General features: G+C 33.7%; 2 protein-coding genes across 2 annotated transcripts; both read left to right on the top strand.

Annotated features, from left to right (window-relative positions):
* The first annotated feature begins 3,065 nt into the window (after positions 1-3,065).
* On the top strand, positions 3,066-4,447 carry LOC106767295 (CCG-binding protein 1). Its single transcript, XM_014652150.2, has 3 exons — positions 3,066-3,404; positions 3,555-3,628; positions 3,986-4,447. The coding sequence occupies exons 1-3, from the start codon at positions 3,191-3,193 to the stop codon at positions 4,295-4,297; spliced, it is 600 nt and encodes a 199-aa protein (XP_014507636.1). The 5' UTR covers positions 3,066-3,190; the 3' UTR covers positions 4,298-4,447.
* A 5,000-nt stretch (positions 4,448-9,447) lies between these two features.
* Positions 9,448-11,772, top strand: LOC106765983 (pentatricopeptide repeat-containing protein At2g13600-like). The gene has a single exon (XM_014650745.2). The coding sequence runs from the start codon at positions 9,584-9,586 to the stop codon at positions 11,768-11,770; it is 2,187 nt and encodes a 728-aa protein (XP_014506231.1). The 5' UTR covers positions 9,448-9,583; the 3' UTR covers positions 11,771-11,772.
* Positions 11,773-19,361: the final 7,589 nt, after the last annotated feature.

Below are 19,361 nucleotides of genomic sequence, written 5' to 3'. Positions count from 1 at the left end.
GTATTCCCACCCCCACCCCCACCAAAGCTTTCATTTTTGAAAAGCTTTCATTTTTGAAATGCTCTCTCCAACTCTCACTTTCCCAGTCCTACTCTGAACGGGTTCTGTTGATTTATGCGGCCTGGTGCTTTTGGTGTGTGGCGGGTGGCGGTGCCGTGAGTGTGTGGCGGTGCGGCACGGTGCAGCGCGGTGCAGAGAGGTGGTAGGCGTTGGTTTCGTTTGCGGGTTGTTGGGCGGTGCGGTTGTGTTTGCTGCTTTGCAGCCAGTGTGTTCGCGCCGATGCGGCGTGTGTTGCGGCGGTGCGGGGCGGTGGTTCTTGCTTCGACAGGTTAGTTTCTTTTAATTTCTTTTTTTTTTAAACGTATGTAATGTGTAGGATTGGGTAGCTTTGTTTGTTGATATCTGGTTGGTGTGTTTGTTGAGATTGGTCTGCTGTTGAGTTCTGTTGAGTTTTGTGTCATCTCTGTGCTGTGTGCATTGAGGAAGAAGATGTCCAGGCATTGAAACGGAGACGGATGTCGACATCCGTTTCCTACAAAGTAAACTAATAAAAACAAATCTTAAAAAATAAGACTAATAAAATAAAAATCTAATAAAAACAAATCCTAAAAAATAAAACTAATAAAAAAAATCTTAAAATATAAATCTTAAAAAAATAAAACTAATAAAAACAAATCCTAGAAAATGAAACTAATAAAAACAAATCTTAAAAAAAGTAAACTAATAAAAACAAATCTTAAAAAATAAAACTAATAAAATAAAAATCTAATAAAAGCAAATCCTAAAAAATAAAACTAATAAAAACAAATCTTAAAATATAAATCTTAAAGAAATAAAACTAATAAAAACAAACCCTAAAAAATGAAACTAATAAAAACAAATCTTAAAAAATAAAACTAATAAAAGCAAATCTTAAAAAATTAAACTAACAAAAACATAATCTAAAATAATCTAGAAAACCCTTAAACGGATGTGGAATCTGTCAACGAATCTCAACATCCGTTTAAGGGTAAACGGAAGTTGCTATCCGTTTTAACGGTTTTACAAAGGTATTACTAATCTCGACTCGAAGAGGATCATTGGTTAAAGGTTGGATACAACACCACCACACCAATGTAATGCAGAGATATAATAATTGAAGGACAAATTCTTCCAGAAGAAATCGATATCTCAATTATCACTTGAAATACAAGAAGGATGGGAGAAAGAATTTCTAGAAAAATAGAACAAAGAATTCCTGGAAAGAAAGTAAAGATGAAAGCATGAAGATAAAAAAAAAAGAATAAATAGGTTATGTGGGGGTGGGAGAATAAAATTATAAAATTTTATTTCTAAATATAAATTTTTGCTAAAGGATAAAATTGGAAAAGAAAAAATAGAACAAAGGGTAAAAATGAAATGAGGGGGTGAGGTTAGAATTGGGAAGGTAGAGGGAGTAACCCCTGACTTAATTACAATTTTTTTAAAATAAAAAAATTACAACCCAGTTTATCATGGGTTCAACCCAAATAAGTCAGATTTAAATGATCTGAATTAAAAATTATTCACAAAATAAATATATATTTTTTTAAACTTAGCGTGACTCAAATCCGTGATGAATGAAATTAATTCTCATTGTAATCCATTGACAACTCTTCATGTCTAAGAAATAGATTTAAAAAAAAAAAACGAATACTGTTTTAAAAATTACAAAAAAGTCAAACAGAAAAGAATATTTTATAAGAAATAGATAATATTCATTAACTAAAAGACGAAAAATAGCATGAAGTGGTCAATAAATATCTAAAACAGTTCTAAAATATCAAGCAGCGAGCATAGGAAAAGGCATAATAATTGGTCGTATTTCTGCAAATCAAATCGCGATGTTCGTCTTCGTTTCCGTTACATGACAAACTAAGACCCAACCAAAAAGTGCACCAAACACCACTTTTTCAAAAAGAAAAGTGTTAGCATTAATTATCTTTTATGCTCTTTTTTCATTTTCTGAATTTTTAGTTTAACATTTCATATTTCTTTAGCTCTATAATCTATATTTAATACTCAACTAATTTTCTCCTATTATATTTATATATTTTGAAATGAAATATTATTATCCAATTGCTACTCTTTTCAAATCGAAGATCACGTTGTGAATTTACGTTAAAAAATCTAAACAATTCTTAAGAAAAAGGATCCCAAATATTATGTCACTACATTATTTTCGTTTGTCTTTATTATTCTATTTTAAAATTATCATAATTAAGTCAACAATCCAAACACTGTGTTATGTTATTTTCAACTACAAATTTTATTTACATTATGACATACCTCAGAGGAAATAGTCTTAAAAAAAGCATATGAATACATTTATTATATTGATTCATAATTGTATCGCATAGTGGTTTTATTTGAATATTTATAAAAACGTATTCTAAATAAATCTATAATTTTTATGTAATTTTCAAGAAAAACATTTTCAACTAAAATATATTTGAAAAACTGTGAATATACCGAACTTTAAAAAAATATAAAATAAATTCAAATATACGATATGATTAAATTGAATAAATGGATAATGTTAAATAAATAAAATTAAATAAAATAAATAATTGTAATATGATTCAAATGATATATTACAGCTTTATCAATACTGATTGAGTTCAAATTTATATTTTAATATTTATAAATTTATAAATATAATTTTTTTTATTCTTAATATGTATTATTCTATTAAAATTTGTAGTAAATTATATAAAATTATATTTTAGTATAATAATTAATATTAAAATTATATATGTAACTTTTAATAACTCTTTTATTAAAAAATTTAATTAATATAAATTTGTAATCCGAATATTCGAACTAACAATCCAACTAATTCAATAAATTAAACAGTTAATAAATTTTAAAATATTAAATTTTGAATTATATTAGATAAACCAGGATAAAATAATGTTTAATCTTCTCAATTACTGTTTTGGATATTATTCTCCTAAAACTAAAAAAAGAAAGATATTAATATTAAAATATAGAACAACGTCGTCCTTATCCAAGTGGAGAAACTTTGTATTTAATAATATGCTGTTGAGTGTAAGATCATTCATCATTAAATAGCCTTATCTCTCTTTCAGTTTTTCGCCGTTCTCATTCTCTTCGCCTCTTAGTTCAGAAAACACAACACTGTTATAGATCGTTAGATTTCTCGAATACGATGAAGGCAACGCTGCTTCGTCCATGTTGTACTCCTCTGTTTCTCGACGCCCATAGCAACCGAACCACTTCAACCAGACACGCTTCCTTTGTTGTTTGTTCTTCATCCAGGAACCAACCCTATATCCCCAAGCTTGAACCTTTTAGCCGAACCAAGTTCGAAAGGGCTGTTAAAGACCCTCCTCTGATCGAAAAATCCGAGAAAGAGCTCTCAGGTTTGTTGCATCTTTTTTATGAATCACAAGACCCCTTTTGGGTTGGTTTCCCCTTTTTCTATAAACAGTGAAATCTCACTATGGTTTTCATTATGCTCTGTTGTTGAATGATTTGAGTTCATCGTTTGTGATGTGTTTTGAATTTTGCAGATTATTGTTTAACTCTTGAAGGTGAGGAATCCTATAGTTGCTGGCAGGCTTATTTTGAGCTGAAAGATCTTGAAGTATGTTCTTCTTTCTATACCTTGTGTTATTTATTGATGAACTTTGTGCAGACTTTTTAATTTTTAATTCAATTTTCAATTTTCCCGTCTTTTGATTTCTGTTATCTGTTTCAAACACTGTAAATACTTACATAAATAAATAAACCTTAAAAGGGAAGTTGTATTGTAGATCAGAAAGTGAGAAATGGAAGCACTCTGTGCCATATCAGAGTAACTATTTTCTTGTAAAATAACCAACTAATTCAGGTAGATTTAAAATACTTATTAAATATTTTAAAAAGAAACATGAAATAATTTTGATGTTTTTCAATACAGTGCACCTTGAATTTAATAAGAAATGTGTTGTTAATGATACAGAAAGAGAGCCCAAAAAAAGACATAGAGAGGTTGATTCTGGAGACTGGTGGTGTGAAATCCTTAATAGGATGTTTGCATGGGATTGCAAACATGCAGAAAGTGAAGAAAGATGGGATAAAGTTGAGTAAGGATGTGAAATCAGAGGAAGGTGAGAGACAGTGTCCTATACCTGATGGTTTGCCAAAATCTGATGATGAACTGAGGGAAGAGGAAGAAGCAAAAATGCCTGATTCACCATACACCAAGCTTTTAAGAACCATGGGAAGGCACCCTGCATGGTATTCTCCAGCACCTGACCATGAAACAGATTGATTCATCCATCTTCATTGCCATACATACGTACATATACCTTGGACTGATGTTAATATTTTGGTTTTTTTTTTTTCTCATGTAGTTAACTTTGGATAATGGTATTGTTTGAAAATTTGGAGTTTTTTAAATATATTAAATATAGTTTTAATATTGAAAAATTATCAAATTCATACCGGAAATTGAGTTCATTGAAAAACAATTATGGTTATTTTGAGTATTTCTATTTAACTATATTAGTTAATTGATCTGTTTGAATTTATTATTAAAAAAATATTTAAAATAGATTAATCATAAATTAGATTAATCATAAGTTATTATGAATATATTATCAAAAAATTGTTAAAATGATTTTTCCTTTCTAATATTTTACGGAACTTTCTCTTTGTCACTCTTTTTGTCGACTTGTTTTGTTATGCACAATTTCATATTCAATTTTCTAATAAATAATTTTACTTTTATATAATTACTAATTTTTTCTCTCAATATCCTATTATAACAATATAAGCGTTATCCAACAAGACTTTAATAAAGGTCCGTCTTAACTTGGGATTACTTAATGTAACACTTAAATTTTCTATCAAATGGCAAAATAACTTTTTATTCTAAATCTCCTTCCTTAATAAATGACTTTTTCCTTACTCTTTTATTCTAAGATTGAGGAATCTTAGATGTAACATTTATTCTAAAACATTCAATTGAATTTTGCCTAGGTTAATCAATTCATCATTCATTAAATCCCAATAATTAGATCAAGGTAGATGATTTTGTCTTTGGATTCTTACATGACCATAAACTAAATGATAAGCTGTGATTGTGGTGGAAGCTTCTATATAAGACTTGAAGTAGTGTCTCATGCCAATTTTTTGGTTTGTCTCTTATATGTTTCTTTATCAAATTTATCAACACTATTAACAACTTCAATTTTATTAATAACTTTTCAATTTAGTCATTTTCTTGAGCAAAATAAAGTTCCAATGCCAATAACGTAATATTTATTGATTAACATATCAAACAAGATTTTTTCCAGTCCTCGAGTTGTAGTTATTGACTCTAGAATTCCAAATCTTAAATTATATGTTTTTCATTAAAATCAAATGCCTTTTTCTAATCACATATCTTAATGGAATAACTTTGACCCATTTAGTTAAACAGTCTATTGCTACTATTATATACTTATGGCCTCGAGAAGAATGTGGATAAATTTGTCCTATTAAATCAATTGTCCATCCTCTAAATGCACATGGTTTAATTATCGAATATAATTCACTTTTCGGTACATTTTGCATGTTGGTGTAATATGTACATCATAACCCAATTCACTATTACTAATGATATAACATTCTTTTAACAGTTAGATATTTTGTAATTCTTTCATCTTGTGTGTGTTTTTGTTCTCGTATGAATTTTCTTTTTTTTATGTAATCGTTACATTTGATAACATGATAGATCATGTCCAAGAATGAGTACAATATTTGAATTTTCAAGAGTATAATAAAAATAAATCAGAGAAGAACGCAGAATAAGACATAGACGAAGACACCACAGTCTAACATAATTGATAAGTCAAGGAAGATTCACCATAAAGATGTTAATTTTGATAAGAATCAAAGTTCTAAACCAAGAATCAAGAGAGTCATCTCTTAAAAATGCAAATGCATATATTATGAATTTCAAAATGTCTATATATGTATTTGGTGCCTCATATATAGGTATAAATGTTTAAGGTACCTAAGAAACCCTAAAAGGAAACTCAATGATATTGGATCCAAAAATAACTTGAAAAATAGAAACAATTGTTTGCAATTAAAATAAATAAATATAATTTATTTAATTTCCTAAATTATTCTTCAATTGTGTTCATGATCTTCACGTTCTTTAAATATCTCTCTTCATGGAAGATTATAATATTCAAGATTTAAGGAGACGTGTTTTGACCTTTAACCTTGTCATAGATCCTTTAAATTGCAAATGTCCTTCTTCAAGTTCTTCTCATATATGTTTCAAGAGATAGTCCTTTATCATACCTTCCTTCTTGAAGAGGATCTGTCCTCAAATTCGTACCTCTTGGAAGATTCTTTATCATAACAGTTGAGAATTTGAATTATAGTTCTTTATCATAATCTTCTTAATAATGAATGACTTAATTAATTCTTTAATTTGATTCATCAGTTTGAATCTTTAGCTTCATTCTTTAAGACTTCAACTTTGAATCAACTTATGCTCTTTAAGATATCTTCTTTCCTTTTATGAATGAACTCATACTTGATTTTAATTATGTTTTTTTAACGTCACAATTGTCCTCTTAAGAAAACTTTGTACAATATGCTTTTGCATTGTAATTGTTAAAGTAATAATATTTCACACTCAATCAAATAATTCATTCATCAACTATTTCTTAATATTTAGATCATTTAAACGTTTGATTAAAAAACTTTCTTCTCTTAGAATGTAATTATAACACGACAACTTTCTTGAATGTTATAACTTATATAATTAATTCCATGTTCCAACACTCAAATCAATATATTACTTTGTATGCTCGTTTAAAGAATAAATCATTAATAATAACAATGTGTAATATAATTCACTCCTTTGTTTAAATCATCTAACACTTTAGTCGTCTAATGTCTTGTGTTACTTTGTTCCTCTAACACCTTATGTTACCAAAAGACACTTAGGTTGTCTAATGCTTTAAACTTGACGAATATAACTTATGTACTCCTTTAACACCTTGATTTGTCTATTACTTAGACTTGTTTAATACTAAGGCTTGACCTTCCCAGATTTCCTACTTATACTTTTATTGATGACATTTATATATCAATCATTGAACACATGAAAGAATAAGTCCAAATCATATATTTTGATCTTCAAACCCATCAATCGGTCATTCAACCTCATTATATGATGGAAGCTCCTTCGACCAGAATCCTCATGTTCAGAAGCTCTAAACTAGAGAATCAGTGGATGAAATAGAGGTGTAGCGGAATTGAAGTGTTAGGAGTTGTTTAATGTTCTTGCTAGCACCCAAGTCAACAATTGATCTTGCTAGCACCCAACCTCTCATGGTAGGAGTAAAAAAATTTAAACAAAGTTACAATATATTAGGGAACAAGTTAGCAATGGAAATTTGGAGGTTGCACACTACAAATCGGAAGTGCAACTTGTATATGTGCAAATGAAGGCTTTGGAGTGTGATCGATTTTAAAGTTTGAGGAAACAAATTGGTGTTACTAAGTTAAATAGCTTTGGAGAACAAACTCAGTAAAATTGACGAGATCACCAACCTAAGCTTGATGGCAATCCTCTAGCTAGGATGAACCAAATCTAGAAGGAAAGCCATTAAGGATGATCATTGATGAAGGGGCAAAAAAATGATGGTGGGTTTCAATGGCTAAGTGTCTTAACCATGGGTGATTATTAGTGTTGGATGATGTGTTTAGGGTTCTCTAAGAGAGGTTGGACCAACTCTTGAAGGAAGATGGCTAGAGGAGGCCACTTGGGTTGCTCTAGCCAAGGGTGACCTTATAAGAGTAGTATGACACAAAAATGACAGCATAACTTTACTTTATTTTAAAGGTAATTACATGAAGGAGAGACACCTCTATTTATAGGCTAAAGTGTCTTAATATAAGCGAAAACTTTAACCTAGAAAAGCCACCCTGATTAGCTTGAAGAGCAAGGAGAAATCCTCTCTGATAAGAGGAAGACAAGTGACGAAAATCCTCTAAAATAAAAGGGTGACACATGCCCACTACCTGTGAAAAACTCTCTATTCCTAGAATGACATATGACCATTAACTAGGTGGAAAAACTCTCTAATAGGGAGCAAACACATGTCAAGGCCGAATACATTCCCCTGTCCTCCAAGTTTGCTAAAAACGTTGACCCCTTGGTCAACCCTTGGAGTGGACATCTACCTTGGTCAATATTGGTTCTTAGTCCTTTGTTGACTTGGGTAGTCAAAACCTTAATCTACTTAATCCAAAATATAAGGCCTAAATTAAAATCCTATACTACTAAACCTATTATACAAAGTCCAAAATTATTCAATCATGGTTCAAGAAAAGAAAAGCTTAATTTTGATTGCACTTTCTTTGATTGACTATTCTTATATTTTTTTGGTCATGTTTCTTGTGATAAAACCTTAGTTGAAGGGTTGTCATCACGGCTCGTCAAGACCGACCTTGTAAGCCCGACTTGATAGCTCGTCACAATAAATCCATCTCGACAGACATGACAAGTTCCTCTAACAACCCAATTTTCTCAAAAATGTTTTTTATTTGGTTTTTTACTTAGAAAGGTATGTTAGTATTTTAGTTTTAAGCCAAAACAAGTATAACCGTTACAATATTGTGCTTTTCCTATAAAAGTACTGGAAAACTTTGTTCCATATACGTTTTATATCACAGACCTATCAGTTTGGTATTATACGAGTTGCCAAGGCTAAACCGTAACTCGTTTAATCATTTTGAAATGGACAGGGGATGATCCTTATAGCACTTATCTTATACATTAAAGAACGGATAATGATATTTGGACAATGATATTTTAATAACTCTTTGACAATAAGACACATATCACTATTTTATTGGTCTGTTTGAATTTATTCTAAAAAAATATTTCAAATGGACCAATCATAAACTGTTACTTATATGTTGTTAAAAAGTTGTTAAAAAAGAGTTGTTAAAGAGACTTTTTCTTTAAAGAACTCTGGATGCAGGTTTTTCATTGGTAATTTCAATGACTAAAATAGATCGGATTAAAATTGGTTCATTTTGTACACTATATCAGTACTGGAATTTTAAAATAAAATATTCGATTGAAAGTTATGAAACTAAATATGTCAGTAGTTGAGGTGATATATTTTTACTAAGTCCATACTACTAATCTTTATTCAATCACAAGTTGTTATATTTAATAGTTTTATTAAATTTTAACAAAAAACTAGCTAAATCTTTTTTATTAAAGCTAATTTCTAATTCATTGACATTTGAAAAAAATTGGTATTTCATTGATTGAAATTCATCATAATAAAAAGGATGAAAGCAAGTTGAGTTTCAGAAACAGTTATAGTTTTTCACAAAGTAAAACTGATGTTTGAATTTTACTTGAAAGAGTTATATACATACATATTTAATATTGTACTGTGTTTAACCATGATTAACTTGTAAAACAGTTCATTTGGGTATAGAATTGCTTTTGGTTTTCGTGGTATAAAACTGAGTTTACAATAAATAATTCACCTTCAATTCACCGAGATCATGCTTACTTCACTTCTACACAATGACTCTGTTTCTCCGTATCAACTTTGTGGGCACCTGGAAGCGCAGCCGTTGGAAACGGAAAGAAAGTTTCCGACTTTTCACGACACAGTTGCAATCTTCGGAGCCCCATGTCGGTTACGTCATCTCCACCAACATTTCCATCGCTCAACGCTTCAAAATGGGAAATCTCGAAGAAGCCCGCCACCTGTTCGATCAAATGCCACAGCGAACAGTTTCTTCCTGGAACACCATGATTTCTGGGTACTCCCAATGGGGGAGGTACCCTGAGGCTATGAACCTTGTTTCCCTCATGCATCGCTCCCGTGTCACGCTCAATGAGGTTTCTTTCTCTGCGGTGTTGAGCGCGTGTGCGCGGTCTGAGTCCTTGCTTCTTGGAAAGCAGGTTCATTCCCTGCTTTTGAAATCTGGGTTTGAGAAGTTTGGCCTTGTGGGGAGTGCTTTGCTGTATTTTTGTTTGCAATGCTGTGGTATCAGAGAAGCTGAGGTAGTTTTTGAGGAGCTGCGTGATGGGAACCAAGTGTTGTGGAGTTTGATGCTTGCGGGTTATGTGCAGCGTGACATGATGGGTGATGCTACGGACATGTTTGAGAAAATGCCGTCGCGGGATGTTGTGGCTTGGACTACATTGATCTCAGGGTATGCTAAGAGGGAAGGTGGGTGTGAGAGAGCTTTGGATTTGTTTGGGAGTATGAGAAGGAGTTCCGAGGTGGTGCCTAATGAGTTCACTTTGGATTGTGTAGTGAGGGTTTGTGCTAGACTTGGGGTTCTGTGTGTAGGGAGGGTTGTTCATGGGCTTTGCATTAAGGGTGGGTTTGATTTTGATAACTCAATTGGTGGTGCGCTTACTGAGTTTTATTGTGATTGTGAAGCTATTGATGATGCTAAGAGAGTTTATGAGAGCATGGGGGGAGAAACTTGTTTGAATGTTGCTAACTCACTGATTGCGGGCCTTGTCTCAAAAGTAAGGATGGAAGAAGCTGAATTTGTCTTTAATGATTTGAGAGATACAAATCCTGTTTCGTTTAATCTGATGATCAAAGGTTATGCTATGAATGGTCAGTTCGAAAAATCAAAGAGGATTTTTGAGAAAATGAGTCCCAAGACTTTAACATCTTTAAATACTATGATTTATGTGTCTTCCAAAAGTGGTGATCTTGATGAAGCCGTGAAGCTTTTTGACAAAACTAAAGGGGAAAGAAACTACGTCACATGGAACTCAATGATGTCGGGTTATATCATTAATGGTCGGCACAAGGAGGCATTGAATTTATATGTGACTATGCGCAGATTATCAGTTGACTACAGTAGATCGACATTCTCTGTCCTATTTCGTGCTTGCTCTTGTCTTTGTTCTTTCCGACAAGGACAGTTACTTCATGCTCACTTGACCAAAACGCCATTCCAAGTAAATGTTTATGTTGGGACTGCTCTTGTAGATTTCTATTCCAAATGTGGTCACTTGGCTGATGCTCAAAGATCATTCAACAGCATTTTTTCACCCAATGTAGCAGCATGGACAGCTCTTATAAATGGTTATGCATATCACGGGCTGGGATCTGAGGCAGTTTTACTCTTCCGCTCGATGTCACATCAAGGAGTTGTTCCAAATGCAGCTACTTTTGTTGGTGTTCTCTCTGCTTGTAACCATGCCGGTCTAGTCGGCGAAGGTTTGAGAATTTTCCACACAATGCAAAGATGTTATGGGGTAACCCCGACAATAGAACATTACACATGTGTGGTGGATCTCCTTGGTCGATCAGGCCTTGTAAAAGAAGCCGAAGAGTTTATCATAAAAATGCCGATTGAAGCAGATACGATAATTTGGGGAGCTTTGCTTAATGCTTCATGGTTCTGGAAGGACATGGAAGTGGGGGAGAAAGCTGCTGAGAAGTTGTTCAGTTTGGATCCCAACCCAACTTTTGCTTTTGTTGTTCTCTCCAACATGTATGCCATACTAGGTAGATGGGGACAGAAGACAAAGCTTAGGAAAAGATTGCAGAGTTTGGAATTAAGAAAAGATCCAGGGTGCAGTTGGATAGAATTGAATAACGATATTCATCTCTTCTCTGTAGAAGATAAAACCCATCCTTATTCTGATGTTATTTATGCAACTGTAGATCATATAACATCTACCATTAACTCTATTATACCCTTCAATTTTATTCATAACAGCAATTTTGGGTAATATTTCTGAGGCCAACTACTCTTTATGATCCGATTTTTCTTCAAGATGTGGCCATTGATCGACCTAAATATTTCTTGGGCAAACACAAATGCTCCCGAAAAGCTTACTTGTTTGTCCAATATTGGTTTTAAAGCAATACATAAACACTCCCTTCACACAATAGTCTGCCTGTTAGATTTGAAGTTGGATAATGCATAGGATAATTTTACCCTTTGAAGGAAGTTAACATGAATGATTTTTTTGAAAACATTTGAAGAGTAACATAAGAACTTGAATGTAAAGCTTTATATCTTATTCTACTGTCTTACCTGTAGAAGAGTCTGTGTAGTAGTGAGAAACAAATTACTGTATTAACAGCTGAGGTACATTTCTATTATGAAGTTTCACTAATGAAATCAAGCATCCATTTTCATAAAAGAATTATTCTCCTAATAATAATGGAATGTCAAAGCACATGGTATTATTTTACTTTCAGAAAAGTATAATAAGGAAAAAAAATTAGAGATACAAGTCATGGCACTTAATAGTAGAAGTAGAACATATCTTTTATTTTCATATTGTATTATTCAAAGTGTTTCTCTGTTGTACTTTGAAAACAGGGTTTTAACATTATTTATTGTGTTCATATTGCTAAATTACACAAGGTTTTTTGTTTTTTTTAAATACTCAGAAAGAACAAAATAGGTAGGAGAAGGGATCAGAGGATGACTAGGACTGATAGACACATTGTTTGTTTGTTTCTTGGATTTTCCTATCCTAACCCAATCCTTTCTCTTCACACTTCTTCTCGCATCTCTTCTTAATATTTTCTCTCTCTTAAATTTCCTATATAATATATTAATAACTGCATAAAATTATTACACATAAACATTGTGTATGAGATGCATTCGTCATTAAACAAAGTTGTGGCTTTATATTGAATTTCTAATTTAGGAATTTTCCCCCAGACATGAATACCTCCTTTTAATTAATTAATATTTTATTTAATAAATATGAATATCTAATATTGACAATTCTCCAATAAACCTAAAAATAATAGAATAACATGATTTTTATCATATTTTTAGAAAATATTCTAAACAGTATTGGATAAACCATCTTAAAATTTTATGATTACTCTGTAAACACGATAAAAAAATAACATGCAATAATAACTAGATATATATAAAATTAGGATTTTTTTTTTAAACTTGGATCTTTTTAATAGTAGATTAACCCTAGAGGCAAACTCTGAGGATAAAATAATTTTCTTTCATTATCTTTTCACATAAAACAATGAGAAGCACACTGTCCGGATTCAATGTATCCGCACTGCAAGAAGCCATCACAATAATTTGTTATTATTTACTTAAGTCAGAGCTGCAAAACATTCTGTTCGGCATGAAGACCTATTACAAAAATGTTAAAAATTATCTAAATTAAATAAAATATTCAACATTTAAATTTTAAGTTATATAAAAGAAGTTAATGTTAATTTTTATATGCAATGTTTATTATTCATGCTGAAATGGGATGAGATCACTGTATGAAGAATTCTTATTTCCGCCGAACATTCTTTTTGTTTAAAATGATCGAAGAGTGTAGGGAGTAACTTATAAAATACATTCATATTCAAACGTTTAAGTTAGAATTTTTTTCTATAGGTCCTTTGTAACTCAATAGTGAGTAAAGGTAAGTTTACCTCAAAATTAGACCATTATTTATAGAGTTAAGAGAATTTGATTAATTAATTTAACTCTTAATGATCATTAATGCAAACCTTAATCGCTTAACAATAGCCATTATAACATTAATTATGTCTTAACTATGCTTAACAGTTGTCGAAACCGAGCGGTCATGAGGTGCTTTCTTGCACTTCAACCATTCGGTCTTCTCCTTTCAGCTTGTCGCTGTTCTCGATCGGTCAAATGTGAGCCCATAGTAACATAGTCCCCCCAAGCCCTAACATAATCTTAGTTATGCGTAGGATTTATGAAGGTATGCCGGTCGGTTGACAAGGTTGTTGATTACTTACCTGTGTGGTCCATTGGCCTGAAGTATTTTTGATGTGCTTTAAGTCCCCGCTCTTTTATACACTGAGTGGTAGACTTTAGGAGTTCACTTAGTGAGAGTTCATGAAGAACGTTCCTCACCAACGATTGTGAGAGCTACGAAAGTGTTCATCACAAACCAAACGGTTTTGACTCTAGGAGTTCACTTGGATCATTCCCTAAGTCAAAATGCTAAGGTGAGAGCTACAAAAGCGTTCCTCACCGAATGATTGTGAGAGCTATGAAAGTGTTCCTCACAAATCAAGCGGTTTTGACTCTAGGAGTTCACTTGGAACGTTCCCTAGGTTAAAATGCTAAGGTGAGAGCTACAAAAGCGTTCCTCACCGAATGATTGTGAGAGCTACGAAAACGTTCCTCACAAGCCGAGCGGTTTTGACTCTAGGAGTTCACTTTCCTAGGTCAAAATGCTAAGGTAAGGGCTACAAAAGTATTCCTCACCGAACGATTGTGAGAGCTATAGAAGTGTTCCTTACGAACCGAGCGGTTTTGACTTTAGGAGTTCACTTGGAACGTTCCCTAAGTTAAAATGCTAAGGTAAGAGCTACAAAAGCGTTCTTCACCGAACGATTGTGAGAGCTACGAAAGCATTCCTCACAAACCGAGCACTTTTGACTCTAAGAGTTCACTTGGAACGTTTCCTAGGTCAAAATACTAAGGTGAGAGCTACAAAAGCGTTCCTCACTGAACGGTTGTGAGAGCTATGAAAGCGTTCCTCACAAACCGAGTGGTTTTGACTCTAGGAGTTCACTTGGAATGTTTCTTAGGTCAAAATGCTAAGATTAGAGCTACAAAAGTGTTCCTTACCAAACAATTGTGAGAGCTACAAAAGCAGTAGAAAATAAGACTAAAATTTATTATTCAGAATTAATTGAAAATACATTCTTATATCCTCTATTTGTAACAATCTAGTTCTCTGATAACGGTTTAAAAACCAATATATTCATACTTAAAATTGACATCAAAACACACCCTTTATGACTTAGAATTAGCTTGAAATCATGCAATTTTCTTAAGTTAGAGAATAAGAGAGTCAAAATGGGTTTTCTTGGTTTTATGCTTGGTTTTCCCTTATTTTGGCAGGATTTATCAGGATTTTGATGAAGGAAGTGAAGGAAGAGAAATGTTGGATGCAAAAGAAGGTCGAAAATTGAAGAAAAGTAGAATCGCAGCCACCGCCGAGCGGTGTAACCTTCAATGCATTTTCTGCCACACGCTTAAGGGGCACCACCAAGGGGTGAGAAAAGAATCGCACTCACCGACGGGCAGTGAAACCCACCGCCGGACGGTGAAACCCACCGCCGGGCGGTGTACTCTCTAGGCAATTCTCTGGACGACGCTCAAGCGGCAGCGCTGAGGGTGAGATCAACTGTCGCGCCCACCGCCGGGCGGTGTACTAGTGAGCCCGGGCTAAATTTTTGATATTTTTCTGAGTTATAAATACATTTGCACGAATTAGAGAAGTGATCTTTTGGCAGAAAGGACACAAAAACACATTCTTCACACCTTGGAGGCAGATTTTGGATGTGGAAGCTCCAATCTATCAATTCTAGGGTTATCTCTTTCATATTTTCCATTCTTTTCATCTAGATTCACCATGATTATGGTGAACTAAACCCTTTGTTGTTGGGGAACGATGTAATCCTATTTGAAACTCTCTTATATTGAAATTCTTACTATATTCATATGCTTTGTTTATCAATTGTTTGAGTTTTTCCTCCATTATATTTGCATGCTTTGTTTAAGACATTATTTAATAACATAATCTTTGATTCTTTCTATATGGACATGTATAGTTAGCTCTAGACATGAGGGAATTCTCTTGATAACAATATTACCTAGACATAGGAATAGGAGGATCAATTGCCTTAAGCTTTTGTACGAATTATGTAATGCATGAATAATTGCTAGGGAGACTAGACATAGTAAACTAGTAATTAGGAGTAGACTCTATTTGTCAAGATATTAATAGTAGGGGATTTTAGAAAGTGGCATGAACATTGATAATAAAGTCGAATTTGGTAAGAATAGTAGGTATTTGAGAGTGGATTAGGATGAAACCGTAAACCCCAACAACACCATTCATCCATATTGCTTAACTGTCAATTGATCAATTCTCACATGCATGTTTATTTTCCGTTTTGCACTTAAAACTCAAATTGTCGTTTATTCAAGTCTTATGATTTCAAAACGTCACATGAACGTTTAGGCCTAAGAGTCCTTTGGGAAACGATACTCGGACATACCGTTTTATTATTACTTGATACAATCTGGTACACTTGCCAGAGTGTTAACAAGTTTTTGGCGCCATTATCGGGGACTCATGGTTTAACTATTCAAGTAGTGTGATTATTGATTGAATTTGAATTGATTTTTGTTTTTGTTTTGTTTTTGTTTTATTTTTATATAAAACTGCTTTTTAGGGTTTTGTTTCTTGTGTATGCCGGATACGATTCCTACTAGAAGCAAGAAAAGTACATAACCTATTCTTGAAGGCTTGAGTACAATTCGAAGGAGAGGGAAGGTTCGAAGACCACATAAAGAATTATTCCCCTCTCTTGAGATATTGTTGCAACCCTCACCAAAAGCATCCAACTAGAGCACAGAAGAGATGACTGAGGAGGAAGCTCCTAAGAGACGCACTCTGGCGGGTGCTACTACTATTGTTGGCCCTCAACACTTTAATAACATTGCAAGGCCGAGGGTCAATGCACTAAACATGGAGATGAAGCCGACGTTGATACACTTGGTGCAAAGCAACTAGTTTAATGAACTATCACATGAAAGTCCATATTATCATCTCACCACATTCAATGAGATCTGCAACACGGTGAAGATCAACGGAGTTCCGGATGAAATGGTCAAACTTAACTTGTTTCCATTCTCATTGGGAGGCAATGCTAAACTCTGGCTGAATTATTTTCCGAAAGAAAGCTTGACAACCTGGGAGGCTGTGGTGTCAAAATTCTTGAACAAATATTTTTCGCAGTCTAAGATCAACAAAGGTAAATTGGAAATTTCTTCTTTTAGGCAGGGCATAGAGGAAACCCTAGGTTAGGCATGGGACAAATTTAAAAGCTTGATGAGGAAGATGCCTGTGCACGGTTTTGATGAAACAACTGTGGTTCTCACGTTCCTTGGAGGTCTTGGTACACAGATGCCTCAGTTGGAGGTAATATCAAGAAAAAGACTGCTTAGGAGGCTTATGAGTTGATTGAAAGCATGACAGCTAATGAGAATGAAATTCATAATGAAAGGGGCATGCCACTTCAAAAAAGGGGAGTTCTTCAATTGCCCACTAAAGATGCCTTGCTAGCATAGAACAAGCTTTTAACTAAACAATTGGAGAATCTGGCAAGGACTATTGGTCAACTTCCTAACAAGTTAAAGAATGTTTCACAGGTACAACAACAACTCTATGATCGTTGTGGTGGAGACATATCAATGGTCAACGTGCTTTTCCAGAGGAGGCCCAAGAAGAAGAAGCAAATTACATGGGCAACCAGTTGCAATACCGTCAGGGTAACTTCAATCAAGGTAATTACAACCAAGGTTGGAAGAATCACCAAGCATTGGGCAGAGTCAGAATAATCAAACTGGACAAACTGAAGGTCAATTTAACAGACCACAACAACCACCACTATGGCAACAGGTTTCACTTTTGACTGAAAAAATGAAATTTTTTGATGAGAAGTTCGATAAAGTTTTGAAGGTATATGATTCCAATTGCAAGAGCTATGAGGCTAACTTCAAGAATTTGGAGACGCAAATTGACCAGTTATCCAAAAGGGTGGAGGTCACAGAGAAAAATCAATTTGGGGCTAATACTGAAGTTAACCTTAGAGAAGATTGTAAGGTTATTGTGAGCATGGTTGAGGAAAGAGTGGAAAAAGAAATTGTTGAGTTAGGAAAAAGAGAGGAAAAAGAAGAAATATGTGAGGCATAGATTAGAAAAGAAAAAGAGAAGAGGGAAGAGAAAAAAAATAGAAAAAGAAGAGAAAATTGAAAAAGATGAGAGTGATCTTCCTTACCCTAGAGGAGAAAAGATAGATTTTGAAGAGAAAGCTACTGAGGAACAAGAAGGTTGTAATGGCCCCTTGAAGAGAAAACACCCTCCAAAAATGAAGGATCCAGGAAGCTTTACAATTCCTTGCGCCATTGGGAGTGTGAAGATAAGGAAAGCTTTACTTGATTTAGGGTCAAGTGTTAATTTGATGCCTTTATCTATGCTGAAGAGGATTGGTGGTCTGACATTAAAGCCAACAAAAATTTCCTTGATCATGGCGGACGGATCATCAAAGAAACCTTATGGTGTGGTGGAGGACGTGGTGATTCGCATTGAAAGCCTTGAATTCCTGGTTGATTTTGTGGTGATAGAGACGAAGGAGGATGATAAGATCCCGGTGATTCTTGGAAGGCCGTTCATGAAGATGGCCAAAGTGGTCATAAATGTCTATGATGGGGGTGATTATGCTTAAAGACCAAGAGGAAAAGGTGATTTATAATGTCTTCAAAGAGAAGCATATGTGAATAAAAAAGAGGGCTAAGCACAAAACTTCAAAGAAGGATGCAACAGCTGTTAGACCTAAATCTGCTAAAGCGGTCAACAAAGGTAATAATTGTGTTTTAATGCAGGTAAAGGAAGAAGAGAAAGTTGACAAAGGAGGGATAATCCACTTTGACTTGAAGGATGCACTATTCAAGCTTGGTACACTTGTGAGTTACAAGAAGAAGCTGTGGGGGGTGAAAAGCTTTAAAGAAAATGGAGTGATAGAGATTGAAGCTCCATATTCTAGGAGAGTTAAGAAGGTGGACCAAAAGCAATTGATGAGATGGTGTGATGAAGGGAAAGAAGACACCAACATGAAGGATGAAACTTGAGTTTTACTGGGTCAAGCTAGTGATATTAAAAGAGCGCTTGCTGAGAGGCACCCTAGTGATTTATGAACATTATTTTTGTTAATTTTGGTTTGTAATTTTTGGATAGTGTTAAAAAATTTTTATTGGGTAGCATCCATTGAGGGATGCTAGATGATTGTTTATTTACTGAAGGATACAGGAAGGTACACCTACTGATGGGTGATAACGAGATTTGCACTTACTGATAAGTGCTAGAAAGGTTTAGGTCAGGCTCATGACGTTAAACAAGCGCTTGCTGGGAGGCAACCCAGGATTTCTCTTATCTTTTGCTTCTTTTTAGTAGTATAGGATTTGCTTATGTTGAGTGGTGTAGGTTAATGTACTTGGTTTAAACTTTTCTATTATGATGGTTTAACTGTTTGATTGCATGAGATAGTTGCTTGATGATGCTTGCTATTGAATGATGATTGAGATTGTCATATGCTAATATACAGGTGGAGTGTTCACTAGCTATGCGAACAAATGCATTGTGATTTAGTGATTGTGATTATGAGGCTAAGCATGGTATTCTTTTGGATGTTGGAATAAGCTTGTGTGAGGTTTTTGAGCCCCAGAATTATTATTGATGTATTTGCTATCTACTTGAAATCATGAGTGATTTTGCCTGAATTTCTGTGATTGAT

The sequence above is a fragment of the Vigna radiata genome, chromosome 7, assembly GCF_000741045.1.
Source record: "Vigna radiata var. radiata cultivar VC1973A chromosome 7, Vradiata_ver6, whole genome shotgun sequence".
Lineage (NCBI taxonomy): Eukaryota > Viridiplantae > Streptophyta > Magnoliopsida > Fabales > Fabaceae > Vigna > Vigna radiata.
This window is presented reverse-complemented; position numbering and strand designations above follow the sequence as displayed.